This window comes from Syngnathus floridae, chromosome 16 (genome assembly GCF_059516105.1).
Source record: "Syngnathus floridae isolate MCC-2025c chromosome 16, RoL_Sflo_1.0, whole genome shotgun sequence".
Taxonomy (NCBI): domain Eukaryota; kingdom Metazoa; phylum Chordata; class Actinopteri; order Syngnathiformes; family Syngnathidae; genus Syngnathus; species Syngnathus floridae.
Window position 1 is genome coordinate 419,628 of NC_142428.1, and position 17,873 is coordinate 437,500.

A 17,873-nucleotide genomic window follows, 5' to 3' on the forward strand; every position below is an offset into this window, starting at 1 on the left:
TTATTTGATACAGAGCCGCCAAGTCCTTTCATACGCTCCTGTCCTCTAGGTGTCGGTATGCACCAAAGAGAATAAAGTAATCGGCCGGTAAAGTAAAAGAAGAAGAAAGCCAAAGCCAAAGAAAGCTGCAGTTGTCTTGCAGCGAGCGGCAGATCCAAAGGTCTTTGCAGATTTGCTGCAAAACGTAATATTGTGGTAAGTCGCCAGGTTTCCGACCTGGCTTCTGCAATCGCCTCCAATGACGTTTACCTTTTCAATTGCTCCACTCGTCTCAAGTTGTCAACTGTCAAGTGTCGGTCTGCAAAGCCATCAAAGCACCATAACGGATGTGATAAAAAAAAAAAAGGAAAAAAAAGAAGAGGGCGGGTCAGATGCAGTTTGCCTGCACTAGACGAAACGTTTGAATGAATTGGAAAACAATGGTATCACTTTTGAGTGCAGTGCAAGCTGTGGCATCATGGCTGAACAGTTCCACATCAACACGCCCTTGCTTGAGAGTGCTGCAATGTCCAAACATGTGGGAACCACGGTGTATCTGAAAATGGAGAATTGCCAGCCCTCTGGTTCTTTCAAGATTCGTGGCATTGGCTACTTGTGCCAACAGGTATACTACGCACCTTGCATCTATTTGGGAATTTCCCTCTCATCTTGCTTCCCCCCCCCCCTGCAGCTCAAGTCGCAGTCCAAAGGATTCGTCTGCTCCTCAGGTTTCCGAGAGCCTCCGCATATTTTCAATAGCGGTACCGTAGTTGTGTCCCACGATTTCTTCTTTCAGGTGGAAATGCCGGGATGGCGGCCGCCTACGCCACCCGAAAAATGGGTGTGCCGGCCACCGTCATAGTTCCCTCGTCGACGCCTCATTTTGTTGTCCAGAGACTGGAGGATCAAGGTGCTCTTGTCAAGATTGTGGGCAAGGTCAAACCCTTTACTATTTGGACCTCAACAGGCTCTTTGGGTTGCATTATTGAATCTAGTCAATGGTACGATGAAAAGGAAAAGCCACTGTACGCAGGTTTGGGATGATGCAAACGCCGAGGCTCTCCGACTAGTGGAAACGGAGGGCTTCTCCTACGTGCCTCCCTTTGATCATCCCTTGATATGGTAGGTAGGTAGGTAGGTAGGTAGGTAGGTAGGTAGGTAGGAAGGTCTTATTCGGCACTCGAGTCGCTGCTCTAAATCTTTCCAATCGTCTTCCCCCTGCCTGCCTGCCTGCCTGCCTGCCTGCCTGCCTGCCTGCAGGAAGGGCCATTCTAGTCTGATGGCAGAGGCCGCAGCCACGTTGGGTCCAGATGTCAAGCCTGGAGCGGTGCTGCTATCAGTGGGCGGAGGGGGGCTCCTCTGCGGGGTGGTCCAGGGCCTGAAGGACGTAGGCTGGATGGACGTGCCCATCATCGCCATGGAAACGCTCGGCGCAGATTGTTTCAACGCATCACTTAAGGCCGGAAGGATGGTTACCTTGGATGACATCACCAGTGAAGCCAAAAGTCTCGGTGCAAAGCGAGTTTGTGCGAAAGCCTTCGAATACGGTCAGAGCCAAGAGGTCACGATCATTTCTCAAGTGGTGACTGACCAGCAGGCTCTTCATGCCGTGGAAACATTCCTGGGTGAGTCGTTGATCTTTTCAAGGGGTCTGTCTGTCATTTTGTTCAAGTACACCACAAAGAAGGTGAAACTTGTTTCTTAGATGACGAGCGTGTCCTGGTGGAAATGGCATGTGGCGCCACACTGGCAGCAGTCTACAGCCGACTTGTGCACCGATTACAGGCTGAAGGTTAGTTCACTCTTGACTTTCCCGAGAGCTGAAGCGCACATGTACTTGCTTGTGTCCCCTCACGTTTTAGGTCGTCTACCGGCTCTCTTGCGCCCCCTGCTGGTAATAGTGTGTGGCGGCTGCAACGTCAATGCGGAGCAACTCTCTCAACTGAAACAAAAGTTGCAGAAAAAGTCAAAATTTTGTGTGCATCAGAAACATGCAGAGCAGTGATTGTTTCCCCCTAAAAATGTACCGTTTAAAATGCTTTGATTACATTTTGTTTCAAAGGCAATTTAATGAGAGCCGTATGAAAGATGATCCAATATTTGACGATATCACTGAACCAAACGTCGATTTGGGGACAATGGAATGGGGTCCAATAAAAGTTCAATTATCATGGTTACCCGCTAGGTGGCGTCGCTGTCCATTATTCTGCCCCATGAAATCCTTTTGCAGTTGATCAGAGAAATAGTACACGCGTTTTGACTTTCCTGCTTTGGTGTTCTTTTTAACGGCACTAGAATATGAATAGCCCTGCCTGAGCGAAAATAACAACCCTTGACATGATTGATCATTTTCTGGAATGCTTGTCGCTAAGCATTGTGTTCCCAATGTAATCAAGATGGCTTGAGTGTCTGTCTTATTATGTAATGATTGAGTCACTGTGCCTCCATCACCACTTTCAGAATCATTTTCAGATGGGAAGAAGACAAGGAATTTGGTTATGTACTGTATTGTATACAAGGATTCATCTTGTATGTTCATTTTCTGCCTGTAACTGTGATGAATGTGATTTCACATGAGGAGAGTGGAGGGAGCGTCCTGCTGATTTAACGGCGGGGCGGGGCGGGGCGGCGCGGGGCGGGGCTCAGTGACTCATGGTTAGGGTCCGTTTCCGACTAGTTTGTTCTCAAGCGGGGGCTCAGTGACTCATGGTTAGGGTTCGTTTCGGACTAGTTTGTTCTCAAGAATGACGAAGCTGTTGGCTTCCTTTGCAACCATTTGTAATCCGTGTGTGATCAATTGCCATTTGAATTCATAGGAGTCATTTGATGTATGATGATTTGTCTCACGTGAGGTCATGTAAATTGTGGACGGTCCCTAACACCGACGGTAAGAACGAACATCAACATTCAAGACTTTTTTTTTTTCAAGAATCGAACGTCCAGCCAACCTGTGCTCGCTGCCATTAAGTCTGTTCAAATCAGGTTGGCACGTTATGTTTCGTTCCCTCCCCCGGGATTTTCACAAGTGACTAAACCAACACCCCGATTCTCTCTCTTGCAGTGATTCCCCCCCCGTCTTCGCCGCCTGATTTGGTTGAATCCAAAACACAACATCATGGCGATTGACGGTAAGTCGGCGTAAAGCGTCTCTCTTCTTTCTCGATTCCCCGCCGCTGCCATCAATAGCTGCCATGTGGAACTTGTTATGGTTAAAAGCTAGCTTCAGCAAAATAATAACCGCTTGGTTGAATGAAGTTTCATTGCTAAGCAGTGTTTTGCGCGGAGTCCAGGCTCATGATGTGGGTGCTGAAAGGACAGCTCCGCTGTGATTTCTTGCCATGTATTGCAAATCTCAATATTGGCCATCCCTTCGTTTCTACGTAACTTTGTGGCTTGAACGCAGCAGCTATGGTGTTTATTTGAGCAGCTGGCGAAACGGCACTAAAATGAGGCCACGGAAGCCCATTGAAAAGGAACGATCCACTTTGTAATCATAGAATGGTCGTAGGGTTTTTGCTCGATGAGATAGTTCTGCTGTTCGATTTCATCTTCAAAGACACAATATTGGTTCGAATTATTTGTGTCGTCTTTCCACGATTATCCCGCATATTATCGGGTCTTGGAATTGAGACGATGGAATTGTGCCCCTTTGAAAAAAAATAGTGAAAGGCTAGCTCTATTTTTGTTACATTGACAAAACAAATACAGTATTAGATGACACTGAAGCATTACAGTTACAGCTGCCTTGCCTTGCCTTGTGTAGCTGTGTCACGCAAGAGTGGAAGACATGAAGGCTATCTGAAAGTTCAACCTGTAGGCTGATCCCCTGCCGCACAGCTCTGAGACTCACAAGTGTGACTAACTGAAAGAATTACAGACACTGCTCGGTAGGATGGAACTGAGGTCTACGACGGCTTGTACAATGTCCTGTCCGTCCAATTTGGTGTCGTGCACCAGCACTGCTCATTTCTAGTTTGGTGCCAAAAAGCATTCCAGCCTCACGTGAGGTGGAAAAGACCTCGTTAGCTCAAACGTCACCAATGCGTGGATGAGAAATGTACTGAATGCAACCACTTAGGGCTCACGTCTTTTCTCACTTTGGTCATGTGACATTGGCAAGCTGGGGCAGTTTTTCCGTCGTTGTGTTGGAGGTCATAAGCACTCTTACTGTCCTCTCTCCTTCACTGTCACATTTGTTCTGTTATCATCATCATCATCATCATCCTCATGTCTTGGGGGCTCATTGAAATGCGTTGTCTTTCCAGGGGGCGAGCGGAGCTGTGGAGTACATGAGTTGATCTGCGTCCGAAAAGGTAGGGCAGTGGAGTCCAGCTTTGAGCCCAAACTTCAGCTCAGCCATGATTTTTTCCTGTACGTACTACAATGACTAAGCGTTCCATTTGATCATATTCATCTTGATTGTCCTTGTCATTGTGGTGGCCTCTGATTGTGCTCTTTTGTCATGCCATGTACCAAACGTGAGTCATTATTGGCCGGTTCATGGACTCAAGTCAAGAAAAATGAGCGACAGCGTCCGAAACGTTGCATTAGATTCGCTGTTAACTGCTTTCAACTGATTTTGGAAAAACTCTGGAGCTGAAATTTCCCTGCGTTGGCCACATTATGTGGAGCAATTGCATTTCTGGGTTTTCCATAGCCCCACATAGCCCCACATGTTTGAACCGTTTGTCAAAGTTGTAGTCGTGCCAGGATGTCCTTTCTTTTTTTGTTCTTGGTGACTTCTTCAACTTTGTTGTGTTGTAGTTTGGGTGCTTTTCAGTCTGTTGCGTGTTTGTTTAATCAGTGCAGTAGCAGGGTGCGCAATTGTTCTCTGAACACGCGTGGGAGTGTGTGCTGGTGACAGTGCTCAGGCCTGGCTGCCTGCCTGCCTGCCTGCCTGCCTGCCTGCCTGCCTGCCTGCCTGCCTGCCTGCCTGCCTGCCTGCCTGCCTGCCTGCCTGCCTGCCTGCCTTTGTGGCTGCCTGCCTGGCTGCCTGCCTGGCTGCCTGCATGCCTGCCTGCCTGTGGAGAATGTGGGCGTCTGTGAGTGCCACGTTTCCCCGTTTTGATATTCATCATGGCAACAGTCTCCATGCAGATAAGACATCATGGACAATGGAGCCCAAAGGCTGACAACCGTCTCTTAACTTGAGTGCAACTCCGTTTGCCCTGAATTTCACATTTTTCTCCGCCGCATTCCAATACACCGCAGCTATGGAATGTTCGTTGTGGTTGCACCCTTGAAATGGACGTTTGCTGTGTTTCATAGTCTCACCGGAGGTGCTTGGATTTCTGACAGCCATCGGGCTCTTTATTATCCTCATGACCCTTCTCTTCTGGTACCTCAACAACAAGTTGACGCTGGAGAACGCAAGGAGCCTTCAGTGCCTTGATGACTTGAGGAAAAGCCCACAATTGCAAGGTGAACCTCCATGGCCAGGTGGATTGCTTTTCTGCCATGACTTTAAAATCTCAGCTAGGACAGCATGTCACTAAATTCGTGTACTTAGGGAGTAGAAATAGCGGCCTTGTTCCAAGGTATTGATGCCCTCTTGTGGCCGTTCTACCATCAGGAAATAAATGGCACAATCCTCTCAAGTGCCCACTAAAGATAAAGTCCAAAAAATGCAGCCCCACACAGACTTTGGATTCATATTGGATTTGTGCAATATGAATTAAGAGGCAAAATGTCAAACAAGGAACAAAACCAAATGAAGCTTCCATGTCATCAGACAACATGGAAACTCACCAGCTGCATTTGTTTGGATAACAGTTTGCATTGTTTTCCTGCCAACAGAAAAGGTTTACACTGACGCCGACCAGCACGCCTCCTCCTCATCATCATCCTCATCATCAGACAGCGAGGACGAAGTGATGGGTCAGTATCAAGAAGCAGTGAGCCGGGCCCAAGGTCTCAGAGGAGGAGGAGCCAAGGTGTGCGGCAAACACGCGGGACGCTTCAGGTGGGAGAAGCGCCACAAGTACAGTCCCCTGATGGCCCATTATGACGGCTACAGCAGTGACGCCTCAGCTGATGTAGGTAAGCACACTTCTGTGCGCCGAATCCATCGACAGCATTCACTTTCATCATTCATCCAGAGTTTTTTCAGTCCGGTTCACAACTTGCAAAGAAAGTTTAGACACAGTGGACTTGGAGAGGGCATCAAAGTGGAGCTCTCGTTCAGCACACTCTCCGTGGGAGGCTTATGAAACGGTCAACTGTCTGCATAGCGCGTCGTGTTTTCTTTCTTCTTTTTTCACGGCTCCGCAAAAACGGGCTTTGGACTTATTCACATGTGAAGCGCTTCTCGCCTATTTGCACGAGTCTGTTTGTTCCCTGCATTTATTTACTTACTTACCTGTGGCACTTTACAGTCTTAACTTGCTTATTTCATTGTTCAACATTGGTTGAACTTGTCCCTATGGTCAAATTCTTCAAATGTTTCGTCATCATCATCATCATCATAATAATAATGTTTGTCCAAGCCTGTTTCATGATTTTGTGTCTGTCGAAAAAAATATTCTGTCCAGCTCTGGATTATGGAATATTATTTAAGTTTGAAGTATATGGCTGTACAAATGTCAGATGCTTTCGATGACACTGTTATGCCGCAACCCCGAAAAGGAAGCTGTTTCTACATTTGAAACGACTGCACGGGCTCTCAACTACCTTCCCGTTATATAAGAAAGACTGAACCGACGACGTCTAGGGCAATCTATTTAAAGCCTTGTTGGAATATGCTGCTGAATTATGAATAGTACTTTGTGTCATGCCTTGGTTCCTTCCTTCCTTCCTTCCTTCCTTCCTTCCTTCCTTCCTTCCTTCCTTCCTTCCTTCCTTCCTTCCTTCCTTCCTTCCTTCCTTCCTTCCTTCCTTCCTTCCTTCCGTCCTTCCTTCCGTCCTTCCTTCCGTCCTTCCTTCCGTCCTTCCTTCCGTCCTTCCGTCCTTCCTCCCTCCCTCCCTCCCTCCCTTCCTTCCTTCCTTCCCTGACAAAGGATGACAAATTGTAATTCATACTGAAACAACTGCAAAATGTATTTTTGATGGTGGAATAAGGACGGCTAATGAATATTTGCTCGTGATAGCTTCGGTAGCATCTGAATGAGATGAAACGATTGGTGTTGATTTTTAGTGATTTCACAGCTCCCTAAATGTGACGACAATACAAACACACTTTCCCGATTGACTTTGTTGGAGGAGATGTGCATGGTGTCATTTCCGTCTCTAATTTCCTGTGTAGTGATTCCTTGTATTGTCACCAGAGGAGCTAATCAGTGAGTCTTTGCTAAAGGACAAGTAATTACTGATTAATGGTCCATTAACAGGAACGCCACGTGACGCCTCCTCCAAAAATCAGCTGCTTACTCATAATGTGCGCACTGAGCCAGCCATTAAGCGTCTACTGATGGAAAAACGACGTACCGATATGGATGATGGCCACAAAATGAACTTGTCAAATGATGACAATGCGTCATCAAACTTCAACAATCACTTTTCTTTTTCTTTGCAACAACTCCAGCATTTTGTGGTGTTTCCATTGAAGGATGTGACGCTTTCCAAGTGGCGCCTGGCCTGGCCTGGCCTGGCCTGGCCTGGCCTGGCCTGGCCTGGCCTGGCCTGGCCTGGCCTGGCCTGGCCTGGCCTGGCCTGGCCTGGACGCTTTGGACGCTTTCTTCCGTCTGGGCGCTGATTAGCTTTCGCTCCCAAGTGCGCCTAATTGCTCGCCATTCTCCGAGGGGGAAAGCGAGAAAAACAACCAAAGAAAAGAGGGGCTCATGCTTGTTACACTACATGTCACAGAGCTGGCAGGAGACAAATCGTTTGGAGCTGAGTGTGGAAATCACCACCATAGATTGTTAAATTGGAATAAAAACCAAATCTATTGAATGAGGCTTGAAAAGTGTGAAAAATACAACACATTTGATTGTGTGCTTCTTCTGGCAAACGCAATCATACACTATTCATTTTTGTAGTGTTCTGTTGGTTCCTCAATCTATGAGAAGGAATGTGGATTCCAATTAGCAGGGTGCAGGAAAAAGTGAGTGACGCCTTTACGCGGCAGCTTCCATCAAATCCAGCCTCCGCCCCTCTCAGAAAATGTTCCAAATTGTTTTGCTTCTTTTATCAAGCCCTCAATGACACTTAGTCAAGACTCCTTTGCCTCGGCACGGTGCAGCATATCTGCTGCTGAGACGTATGTGCCACTTTGAGCTGACGTCTCACTGTCTGACGCGAGACTGAGAGTTCCAAGAATTTCAGAGAGAGCTAGAAACAAGAAGTCGGCAAGCTTTTTCTAAAAGTTTGGAAACAGAGGCTGCTTCCCCCCCCCCCCTCTTTTCTGCAAGGGTCCCGATGGGAGTATTACAGTGTCAGCTGTTCAAGTTGTCCAAATCCAAATTGGACAATGAAAATAGGTTTGAGAATGTTCTTCAAGATTTGTTGTTTTTCTTCTTTGCGAGTGTGAGGCAAACGCCCAGCATGTCATTTTTCATTGCCTTCGTTTTAATTAAATGATAAGAAAGATGAAATATTATTGTATACACACGTAGACAAAAGTGTTCATCTCCCGCTGGTAATGAAAGAAATCACAGTTGTCACAGCAATAACTTGAATCTCTCAAAAGTAATAAAAGATAAATTACTGAGAAAACTTATGAGACATGGTCCAGTTGGAAAATGTGTCACACTTTAATCGTAAAATGAACTTGCACAGCGGGTCCGAGACAAATGGTGACCGATGACGTGCGTGTCCCATGTAACATTTAGAGAATAGGTCCTGAGCTAAACTTGCACACTCTGTTGGCATTTTCCAAAGCAGATTCAGTCTCTTGAGTTCCAAACACTTGTTGATTGTGCCACACACACGCGCACACACACGTCACCCAAAGACATCATCCGGTGGGGCACTATAGCCCGTGTACGTCGTCAAGTGTGGACAATTGTCCACTGACTCAAAGTAATGTTTGTGACTCCACCAGCAAACTGCATCCAGAGGATGAGGCGGACACCCCCCCTGGACGAACTCCAACCGCCGCCATATCAGGATGAAAACGGCTCTCCCAGGATGTCTTACACGCTGTCGGAGCTGGGCGACGCCAAGTGCGATCTGTCGCTGACCAGCGGGAGCCCCCGCCTTTCCTTTCGCAAATGTCCCAGTGAGGGAAGCGACGGACACGAGACGGAAAGTCATCTCAACAAGGGCTACGAGGAGGACGTACCGAGTGACAGTACGGCTGTCCTCAGTCCGGAGGTAAATGCTGACGTACATATGCGAGTAAATGCAATGAGGCCGGCCAGGCCAGGCCTGGCTTGACCAGGCCAGGCGTGATGTCATCTCCGTGTCCCTTCAGGAGACGTCAGGCCGCGGTTCAGCAGCACGGCTCCCCAAAGCCTACCGAGCGGATCAGGCTGCAAAGTACGGGACTCTGGACGTGGTGTTTGACTACGATCCGGAGGAGCAGCAGCTGGCGGTGACCATCGTGGCCATTACGGACCTGCCCGCTCTAAAACACACGGGCAACATCTCCTGGCAGGTCCACCTGGTGCTGCTGCCCACAAAGAAACAGCGGGCAAAAAGCGCTATCCAGAGAGGCCCGTGCCCTCTCTTCACAGAGACCTTCCACTTTTGCCACATGGAGTCCGAGATGATCGGCAACTACGCCATCCGATTTCGCCTTTACAGTATGCGCAGGATGAAGAAAGAGAAGGTGCTGGGCCAAAATGTCTTTTATCTCACCAAGCTCAACCTCCAGGGGAAAATGGCCGTGCCGGTCACTCTCGATGCGTGCCGCACCTACCGAGTAAGTACAAAAGCCGACCGGGCTCATCTGGAATCGTTTTGGAAAGCCTCGCCCAGTTGGGACAATGAGCCCCCGACCGAGACTTAACAAGGTGTAAAACTCGCAGGGCGCCGACTCCCAAACGACTCTCTCGGATACGACCTGCAGCGAAAGCGCCTCGTCCTTCCCGTCGCTCAGTCCAAGTTCCACCCCGGAAATCCTGCTGGGCCTGGTGTACAACGCCACCACCGGACATCTCTCTGTGGAAGTCATCAAGGGCATTCATTTCAAGAACCTGGCGAGCAATAAGCCACCCAGTAAGTATTGGCATTTTTCATCGGGCCAGCATGTTGAAAGATCCTCTGGTCCCGCCCGTCTTTTTCTTCCCTTGCATCGGGCATCTTGTGTCTTTGCTTCCGACGTTGTCATCCTATTTGATGCTTTGGTTTGCTGTTTTTCTTACTGCTGCCCAACCCTTGTTGTCAGACGGACTGTTCTGTTGTCTCAAGCACTTGATAGGTGGACAGGTTTATATTATCAGAGGTGAGTGGCGACCGAGCTAGCCCTGCTTCAGGTGACACGCCTTTCAATCTGTCTTCATGGACGGAGAACAAATTGAAGTGCGTCCACATGTTTGAATGATTGAACTCCATTTTGACCGGCTCGCTCGTTCGTCCATGATCTCTTTTGAAAGCTGAGTGCTTCCTTGCATGTGTCCTCCCTCCCTCCCTCCCTCACCTGTGCCTGAAATCCTCGCATGTTTCCCCTCTTGCAAAACATTAGCATGATCAGCCCCTCCCTCCCTCTCCTCTCATTCCCAACAATAGCAAAGTGCCGTCCGTCCGTCCGTGGCTGACCGCTTGCGCCATTCAGCAGCTGTCAAAAAAGAAATCGAGGCTATTTTCAGTGCTTTTATGTCAAAGAGAGCCACTGAAAGTATCTTGGAAGGCTGCGAGGGAGGGATTGAAAGGCAGCTGCCACTCAACAGTATGAAAGCCCAAGCGAGCGAGCGAGCTAGTCATTCTCTTGATTCCATCCTAGACGGATGATTATTGTTAACTTGTCGGCGAGGGGCCAAAGTCTCTCCGAGCCATTGCCATTCCCTCCTTTACCTTCATTCCTGCCTCATTTGCCTTTATTCCGATGCGCGGCCTATTTTTCACCTGGCAAGCCACACAGAATATCTTTATTTGCTTGTTGACCTGAATTTAAAAAACACGACAGACCTGTCACCACTATTGCCATCGTTACGGAATCATTTTCCTCATCCATGTCGGTGGCTTTTTCTGGCCCCTTTTAGCATGAAAAGTATGTTGAGCTTCGACAGTTGCATAGCAACAAGACCGAAGAAAGGCTTCTTGTGCCCTTTGAGCTCCTTGTCTCTACTATGAGGAACACTTTGCGTTGGAGCAGGAGAAAAAGATCCTATACGCAAATAACCGGGAGCCATTACTGGGAGCAAGTATTTGTCATTTGATTCAGGCAATTGAGAGACTTCATGACATCATTTTGCATGAAATGTTTGCTTGTAGACAAATGACGTCTGCCTGCCTGCGTGGCTGCCTGCGTGGCTGCCTGGCTGGCTGGCTGGCTGGCTGGCTGGCTGGCTGGCTGGCTGGCTGGCTGGCTGGCTGGCTGGCTGGCTGGCTGGCTGGCTGGCTGCCTGCCTGCCTGCCTGCCTGCCTGGCTGCCTGCCTGCCTGAGCCCGCCCGCCTGCCTGCTCTAATTGGAGCTCTTTTGCTTTCTCGTTCAGACACCTACGTTAAGCTGACCCTACTGAACTCCATGGGCCACGAGATGTCCAAGTGCAAAACATCCATCTGTCGAGGCCAACCCAACCCAACCTACAAAGAGACCTTTGTCTTCCAGGTTGCCCTTTTCCAGCTATCGGACGTAACGCTCATCCTCTCCGTCTACAACAAACGCAGCATGAAACGGAAGGAGATGATCGGCTGGATCTCGCTTGGGCTCAACAGCTCCGGAGAGGAAGAGCTCAGCCACTGGACTTTGATGAAAGAGTCCAAAGGACAGCAGATTTGCCGCTGGCATAGTCTGTTAGAGACCTAACGGCCGGCCGCGCGCCGCAACAACGTACGCAAGAAGAGCACGAGGGTTACCTGTTCTTGTCACCTGACCTGGCTAGCAAATACGCTAACAAATGGAACCGCCCCACACTTGTCAATTTCAATTCAATTCAATTCAATGCAAGCTGGAAGCACAGAAAGAATCTACTGTGCTCAGAGAACACAAAAGCGACAACGTTGAGCACCGTGTCTGAACTCTGAGTTCAATCTTTCATCATCAAAGATTTTTGTAAATTTTCATTGGCAATTGATTGAAAAGCGAAGAAATCCTATGTGGATAACAATTTCCAACTTGTTTCCATTGCTTTATGGAAGTGCACCTGTTGGAAGGAAGGCGACAGCTTCCATCCTTAGTGGTGCCAAGTGTGGTGCTATGCTTTGCTGCTTTGGGTGCTTTGGGTGCTTTGGGTGCTTTGGGTGCTTTGGGTGCTTTGGGTGCTTTGGGTGCTTTGGGTGCTTTGGGTGCTTTGGGTGCTTTGGGTGCTTTGGGTGCTTTGGGTGCTTTGGGTGCTTTGGGTGCTTTGGGTGCTTTGGGTGCTTTGCTGCTTTGCTGCTTTGCTGCTTTGCTGCTTTGCTGCTTTGCTGCTTTGCTGCTTTGCTGCTTTGCTGCTTTGCTGCTTTGCTGCTTTGCTGCTTTGCTGCTTTGCTGCTTTGCTGCTTTGCTGCTTTGCTGCTTTGCTGCTTTGCTGCTTGCCTTGTGGGTGTGGAAGCCAAATCAGAAACAAACAAGTGTGCTGCATCATTCCTCAAGCTGCAATATGAAGAAAATTCAAAGCGGGCCACTTTCTCCCCTCATGTATTGTGCACAATCATCTTTGGAGTTCCGTGCTTGTGCTCTGTGCAGTTTCGTGCGTGTTGGGAAATGTGTTGAAAGGTAGACTACAGAGCAGTGGTTCTTAACCTTGTCGGAGGTACCAAACCCCACTCGTTTCATATGCGCATTCACCGAACCCCTGGTGAGTGAAAGAATATTTTTTTTAAATTCAAGACATAGATGTTCCTTCCGAATGCACAAAATGAGCTGTGCATGAACGTCACCTTGTTCAAAGAACAAAACCAACACAATGCATGAACTGGCAACAAATGACATACTGGCAAATCAGAAGCGACGCGATAAAACAGGTTTGTTCGGACCTCCTCAGCGGGGGCTCTGTCGAACCCCTGATCGATGGTTTGATCGAAGCCAGGTTAGGTTAAGAACCACTGCTACAGAGCCAGATCAAATTTGACTTTTGGGTCTTCACAAAATAATAAGGCACTTCTTGATTGTTTGTATACTGTGTCCTTTCTGCGGACTCAATGTTTTCTATCTCTTTTTGTATCAATTATAATGGGGAGGAAAATGTACAAAGACATTTATTAATGACTCTCTTCTGCGGTGCTGCTGCCATTTATTTGATAAGATCGCTCGTTTGTGATTTCATCGTTTTTGGACAGTAGTTCAAATTTTGTACACCTCTTCCAGAGTGAGGTGGAAGCCTGTCATGTTGATCCTCCCTACAAATTGAAGCACATCTAGCACAAACCGTGACAACAGAAGCACCGATGGCACAGAACTTAAGCTCATGTTGACACCATAGCAGTCGTTGACTGTTCTTTGTCACCTCATCAAACGCTGCAGAAGGGCATCGCTCGGTGCCTTTTTCTTTCTTAACCTGTGATGTGGATATAGATACTATATATGGTCTTCATGTACTTGTACCTACAAATGTAATTCATTTCTTATTCTTGATGGATGTCATTTGTTTGCACACAAACAAACAAACAAACAAACAAACAAACAAACAAACAAACAAACAAACAAACAAACAAACACTTTGAACTGTTTTTGATAAAACTGAGGGGAAAAAGGTGAGAGAGAGGTTGCCATGTTTTTCTTCGCCATGCCGCTCTTACACTGCATCAGCAGCAAGCAACCAACAGGTGGAGCAGCCATTTCACTTGGCTTAATTCGTTTGGCTCATTATTTCATTGCAATTTATATGATTTGACAACTTTTGCTATTAAAATCAACCAACAACACAAGATTAATTACGGCAAATTTGGTCACGCTTTGGGCCCAGAGACACATTCTTTATCATTGTGACTTCTGTTATCATAAATCTCTGCAAATGATAAGCACGTGACGTGTGTGTCTATGGATTGGTCTGTTTGATTCTAGACAAATCTTGTAATTTTGGCAGACGTCAAAAAAAACAACAACAACATTCACCTTGATCAGAAAAAAGAGAACCCAAGATCAGAGGTTCTTTGGGGGTTAGAATCACATTCCACAGCTGAACACGGAGCAAAACGCTTCGGGGAAGAAATGCTGGAAAATAACATTCAGCGGCTGCTTGCGGAATCAAAGGGGAAATGCACAACAGATGAGAGAGAGAGAGAGAGAGAGAGAGAGAGAGCGAGCGAGAGAGAGAGGGGCTGGCTCCCTCCCCTCTTTTTTTGTCGGTCGCATCCTTGCAACCGCACCCGTCAAAAAAGTGGTGCTACAATACCTCTACGTGGTGTTGGAAATAAAGAAAATACTACTTCTATAACAATAATAATAAAGATCCAGTGCCCGTTCCATGTAATCCACCGAACGTGATGAGCATAAATTGTTTTCATCTATGGCTTTAAACTTTATAAACACAACAACAACAACAAGAGGACAAAAAAAGACAAGTCAGCATCCTCTTAATTTCTTCGGGTCTCCCATCTGACCAGTGTGATAAATTACGAGGTGTCCTTGAACGCCTCACAGCAGCAGTTGACTTGAGGAGATGCGACTGCGACGCGGCTACGTGTTGTTTTTCCTTTCCTCTCTCTGTCTGCACAGCCACAAGAAGAGACAGCCAGCCAGCCAGCCAACTCGCCAGCCAGCCAGCCAGCCAGCCAACCAGCCAGCCAACCAACCAGCCAGCCAGCCAGCCCAGACATCAGCAGCGCTGGCCCACGTCTTTGCATGTTCTCTATGGACGCAATGACTAATTAGTGCCCGCTTATTGAAGGAAACGGAAAACACCTTTTGGACGGACGGACGGACGGACGGACGGCGCGCGAGGATTCTCTTGGCGTGTGGAAACGCGCGTCTCGACATAATTCCTGTTTTCTGTCCAGTCTGGAAACAACGCATACACATTTTGTTTACTTTTGCGGGTTTTTTCCGTTTTTTTTTTTTTTTTTTTTTTTTTTTTATAAATTGCTGCGCTGGGATTTCATGTCCACCTGAAAAGCAATTGTGGAGGCAGATACCAAGGGAATTCAACTCAGGTAAACTAATGGAATTGAATGATTTGATGCCCTGCATATTTATCGGTCAATCACGAAGCTGTCATTGCAATACAATAGAGCTTGACATGTCAAGTTGTTTTCTCTCTCGTGTTTACTATCGGAAGAATCCCAAAACCAATGCAATCTTTGTGCTTTGTTGTTATTGGTTTTAAATTGTGTTTCAGATACGGTCTTTGATATAGAATAGAGTAGAATGCCCCTAGTGTCATTGTACCTGCATACTACAAGGAAATGTAGTGCAACTATCTTGCCAGATTGGAGGATTTCTTTGAACCGCTGCGGACAGTCTCTGAGAAAAATGTGCAAATGGCTGACTGATGTTGATACTTTTAGTGCACTAGATTGTGCCCACTTGTGGATGAACCTGTCATAGCTTTCCTGATGAATGATCAGTTGTGTGAACTGGGTCAGTTAATGAGTGGCTTGACTGACTGACTGACTGACTGACTGACTGGTTGAGGGCATGAAACATGGCGTCTGTCTGTCTGTCTGTCTGTCTGTCTGTCTGTCTGTCTGTCTGTCCAGTGTCACTTGATTGTTTTGCTTGTTTTGAATCCTGCCTCTTGCAAAGCTGGCTGCAGTGGTTCTTTGAAAACATTTTCATTCCCTGAGCGCTGCTTGACATCTATCATTTTGCTCTTTGTGGAGGGCTGGCCAGCTCCATTTGCTCAATCATTTTGCTCTACAGCGCAAGAGACATATTCCTAAAGATAAGCTGTAGCATGCACTCTGTTAGAGTGGATGGATGGATGGATGGATGGATGGATGGATGGATGGATGGATGGATGGATGGATGGATGGATGGATGGATGGAAAAAGGAGGAAAAAAGTTCCAGAGAAGAGGGCGGGATAGCCACTTTCAATTGACAAGTCTGAGAAGGTTCCAACAGGAGCAAGTGCCCTCCCTGTCCCTGCATGGTGGCTTTCTGGCAGTCATTTTCAAAAGCCAGTGGCACATTTCTTGTCTCGGCCCGTGCAGCCGCCCCTCCGTTTCTATCACAAGCGCTTGCTGTGTTCCCCTCCTTCTTGTTCTCTTGTGACGCCATCAATCATATCTTGCTCTCCGCAGATTCTTCTGCTCATTAAGGAAGTCAACCTGTAGGTAGCCAGCAGCACCCAAGCCAAGCTATTCATCTCTCTCAGCAGGACACTGAGCCTCACATCTGGAGCAGCATTTCAAAACATGGCCCTGAGCAGACATGCAGCGCATGCCTATTTACAGGACGGCCTTTTGCCAGACGTAGCAAAGCCAAGCGTAACATTTAACATGCCTGAAACCTTTTTGCTAAAGATGAAAAACGCAAAGAGCAGCTGTGCATATTTGACAGTACAAATGCTAAAATGATTTTGGTCCCTTTAACAAAGCTCACATTCCACGTGGTGGCCAATTTAGAATCCCAGTCCGTCGTTGCAGCTTTTTTCGAAAAGAAATACTCCACTCCGGCATTTGAAAGCTAAACGAACTAGCTGAAGAGACCTTTTCGACCATCTATGGTGTTTTGCCACGCGTGAGAGGCTCAAGTTTCATACACTGCCGAGATTCAAAGTCAAAGTCTGCTTTATTGTCCATTCCTACGCATGCCAAAGAGATCGAAATTACGTTCCCACTATCCCACGGTGACAAGACATAGCTCATTAGCTGGCTTTTGGGTGAAGAATTCCCAATTGCTCACTCGTATGGCTTTTGGAATATTCCCAAAACATACGTACGTACAGTTGTTGTCCGTAGGTGTGAACGCTTATTTGGCTTTTACTGTCTCATGCAAATGAACCACTGCTGTCGTCGCCCCCCCCTTGCATTTCTAGGCCAACGTGGAATTGTCAAACAAAGCTCGGAGCCCACGCCAAGGCTAGAGGTTATTATTAGCCCAGCGTCTGCTACCCAAAGCGCAAACTTTCTCTTGTCATTAGCTAGCTGCCAAATGACACTTGTCAATTGGTGTGATCGAGCTGGGCACAATGCACATACAGCAGGCATATCATTGCACGAATATTGGAGTAGGTGTCCACCTATCAGCCGCGACGAGAGGCGTGTCAGAAAAGTTCCAGGACCGGCAATCGTCAGGACCCTCCTTCCTATCCGTGACCCCTGCTCGATCTGAGGTGTGCATCTTGGATCACTAACTATGGCAGCTTCATTGCATCAGAATACCTACAATATAGATCCATCATTCTGAAAGAGATGCCGGGCTTGAGGTTAGTGTTGGCCTTGAAGGTGCAGATGGGTATTTGATATTGGACAGGGAACCACTGGAGTGACATCATGGGCGGCGATAGTACGGACGCAAGAATTGTGGAGGAGTTGTAGTTTTGTTTTGTTATTGATAGCGAGGAGCTCACGCAGAAGAAAACTGCAGTAATCGGGCGAGGAGTGACGAGGCCATGAACAAGGGAGGCGAGACTGCGAGAGGTGAGCGATGAACGGGGCCAAGTGATGAAACGTAAATACGAGCAGGTTGACCCGCGTCATGTTGTTTCTACGTGCTTGAAAGCAGCATGTGCTGTCAAGGATGACAGCCCAACTCTTAACCTGAGGGAAGCCACTTGTCGAGTGGAATGAATAAACTTTCAATTTGGGCTCCAGTGAACTTGGTAGCTGTCGGTAGAATTGATGTTTTCTTTCATTTTTATATATTTTCGGGGGATTCCCGTTGACTTACAGGAATACGCTCAAGAGAAATATTAGTGTCGAGAGAATATACGTACAGAGAATATACCCACCGAAAAGTGAACGTGTCAATTGAATTGATGTACTCTGTATA

At 47.4% G+C, this 17,873-nt stretch overlaps 3 protein-coding genes across 9 annotated transcripts in view; all 3 read left to right on the forward strand.

Annotated features, from left to right (window-relative positions):
• Positions 1–82: 82 nt before the first annotated feature.
• sdsl (serine dehydratase-like) lies at positions 83–2,912 on the forward strand. Of its 3 annotated transcripts, none has more exons than XM_088356422.1 (8): positions 83–195; positions 442–604; positions 671–707; positions 776–915; positions 1,013–1,101; positions 1,240–1,604; positions 1,685–1,771; positions 2,796–2,912. In XM_088356422.1, the coding sequence occupies exons 2-8, from the start codon at positions 458–460 to the stop codon at positions 2,804–2,806; spliced, it is 876 nt and encodes a 291-aa protein (XP_088212548.1). In that variant the 5' UTR covers positions 83–195; positions 442–457; the 3' UTR covers positions 2,807–2,912. The 3 variants fall into 3 exon arrangements, with proteins under 3 accessions (XP_088212548.1, XP_088212545.1, XP_088212544.1); XM_088356419.1 differs by lacking the exon at positions 2,796–2,912 and adding an exon at positions 1,842–2,163; XM_088356418.1 differs by lacking the exon at positions 2,796–2,912 and adding an exon at positions 1,842–2,163 and having other exon boundaries at positions 442–707.
• Positions 2,815–13,696, forward strand: syt14a (synaptotagmin XIVa). Of its 4 annotated transcripts, none has more exons than XM_088356413.1 (10): positions 2,815–2,961; positions 3,041–3,107; positions 4,245–4,350; positions 5,248–5,400; positions 5,776–6,018; positions 8,957–9,228; positions 9,329–9,778; positions 9,885–10,074; positions 10,244–10,300; positions 11,511–13,696. In XM_088356413.1, the coding sequence occupies exons 3-10, from the start codon at positions 4,338–4,340 to the stop codon at positions 11,822–11,824; spliced, it is 1,692 nt and encodes a 563-aa protein (XP_088212539.1). In that variant the 5' UTR covers positions 2,815–2,961; positions 3,041–3,107; positions 4,245–4,337; the 3' UTR covers positions 11,825–13,696. The 4 variants fall into 4 exon arrangements, with proteins under 4 accessions (XP_088212539.1, XP_088212537.1, XP_088212540.1 ...); XM_088356411.1 differs by having other exon boundaries at positions 4,245–4,292; XM_088356415.1 differs by lacking the exon at positions 2,815–2,961 and adding an exon at positions 4,784–5,021 and having other exon boundaries at positions 3,038–3,107; positions 4,245–4,292.
• An 882-nt stretch (positions 13,697–14,578) lies between these two features.
• Positions 14,579–17,873, forward strand: part of sertad4 (SERTA domain containing 4) — a 19,293-nt gene continuing 15,998 nt past the window's right edge. Inside the window, exon 1 of one of the 2 annotated variants that reach the window (XM_088356417.1) lies at positions 14,579–15,090. The gene's annotated coding sequence lies outside the window, so the exon portion shown is untranslated. The remainder of the gene's footprint in view (positions 15,091–17,873) is intronic. The other variant, XM_088356416.1, reaches the window with a different exon arrangement.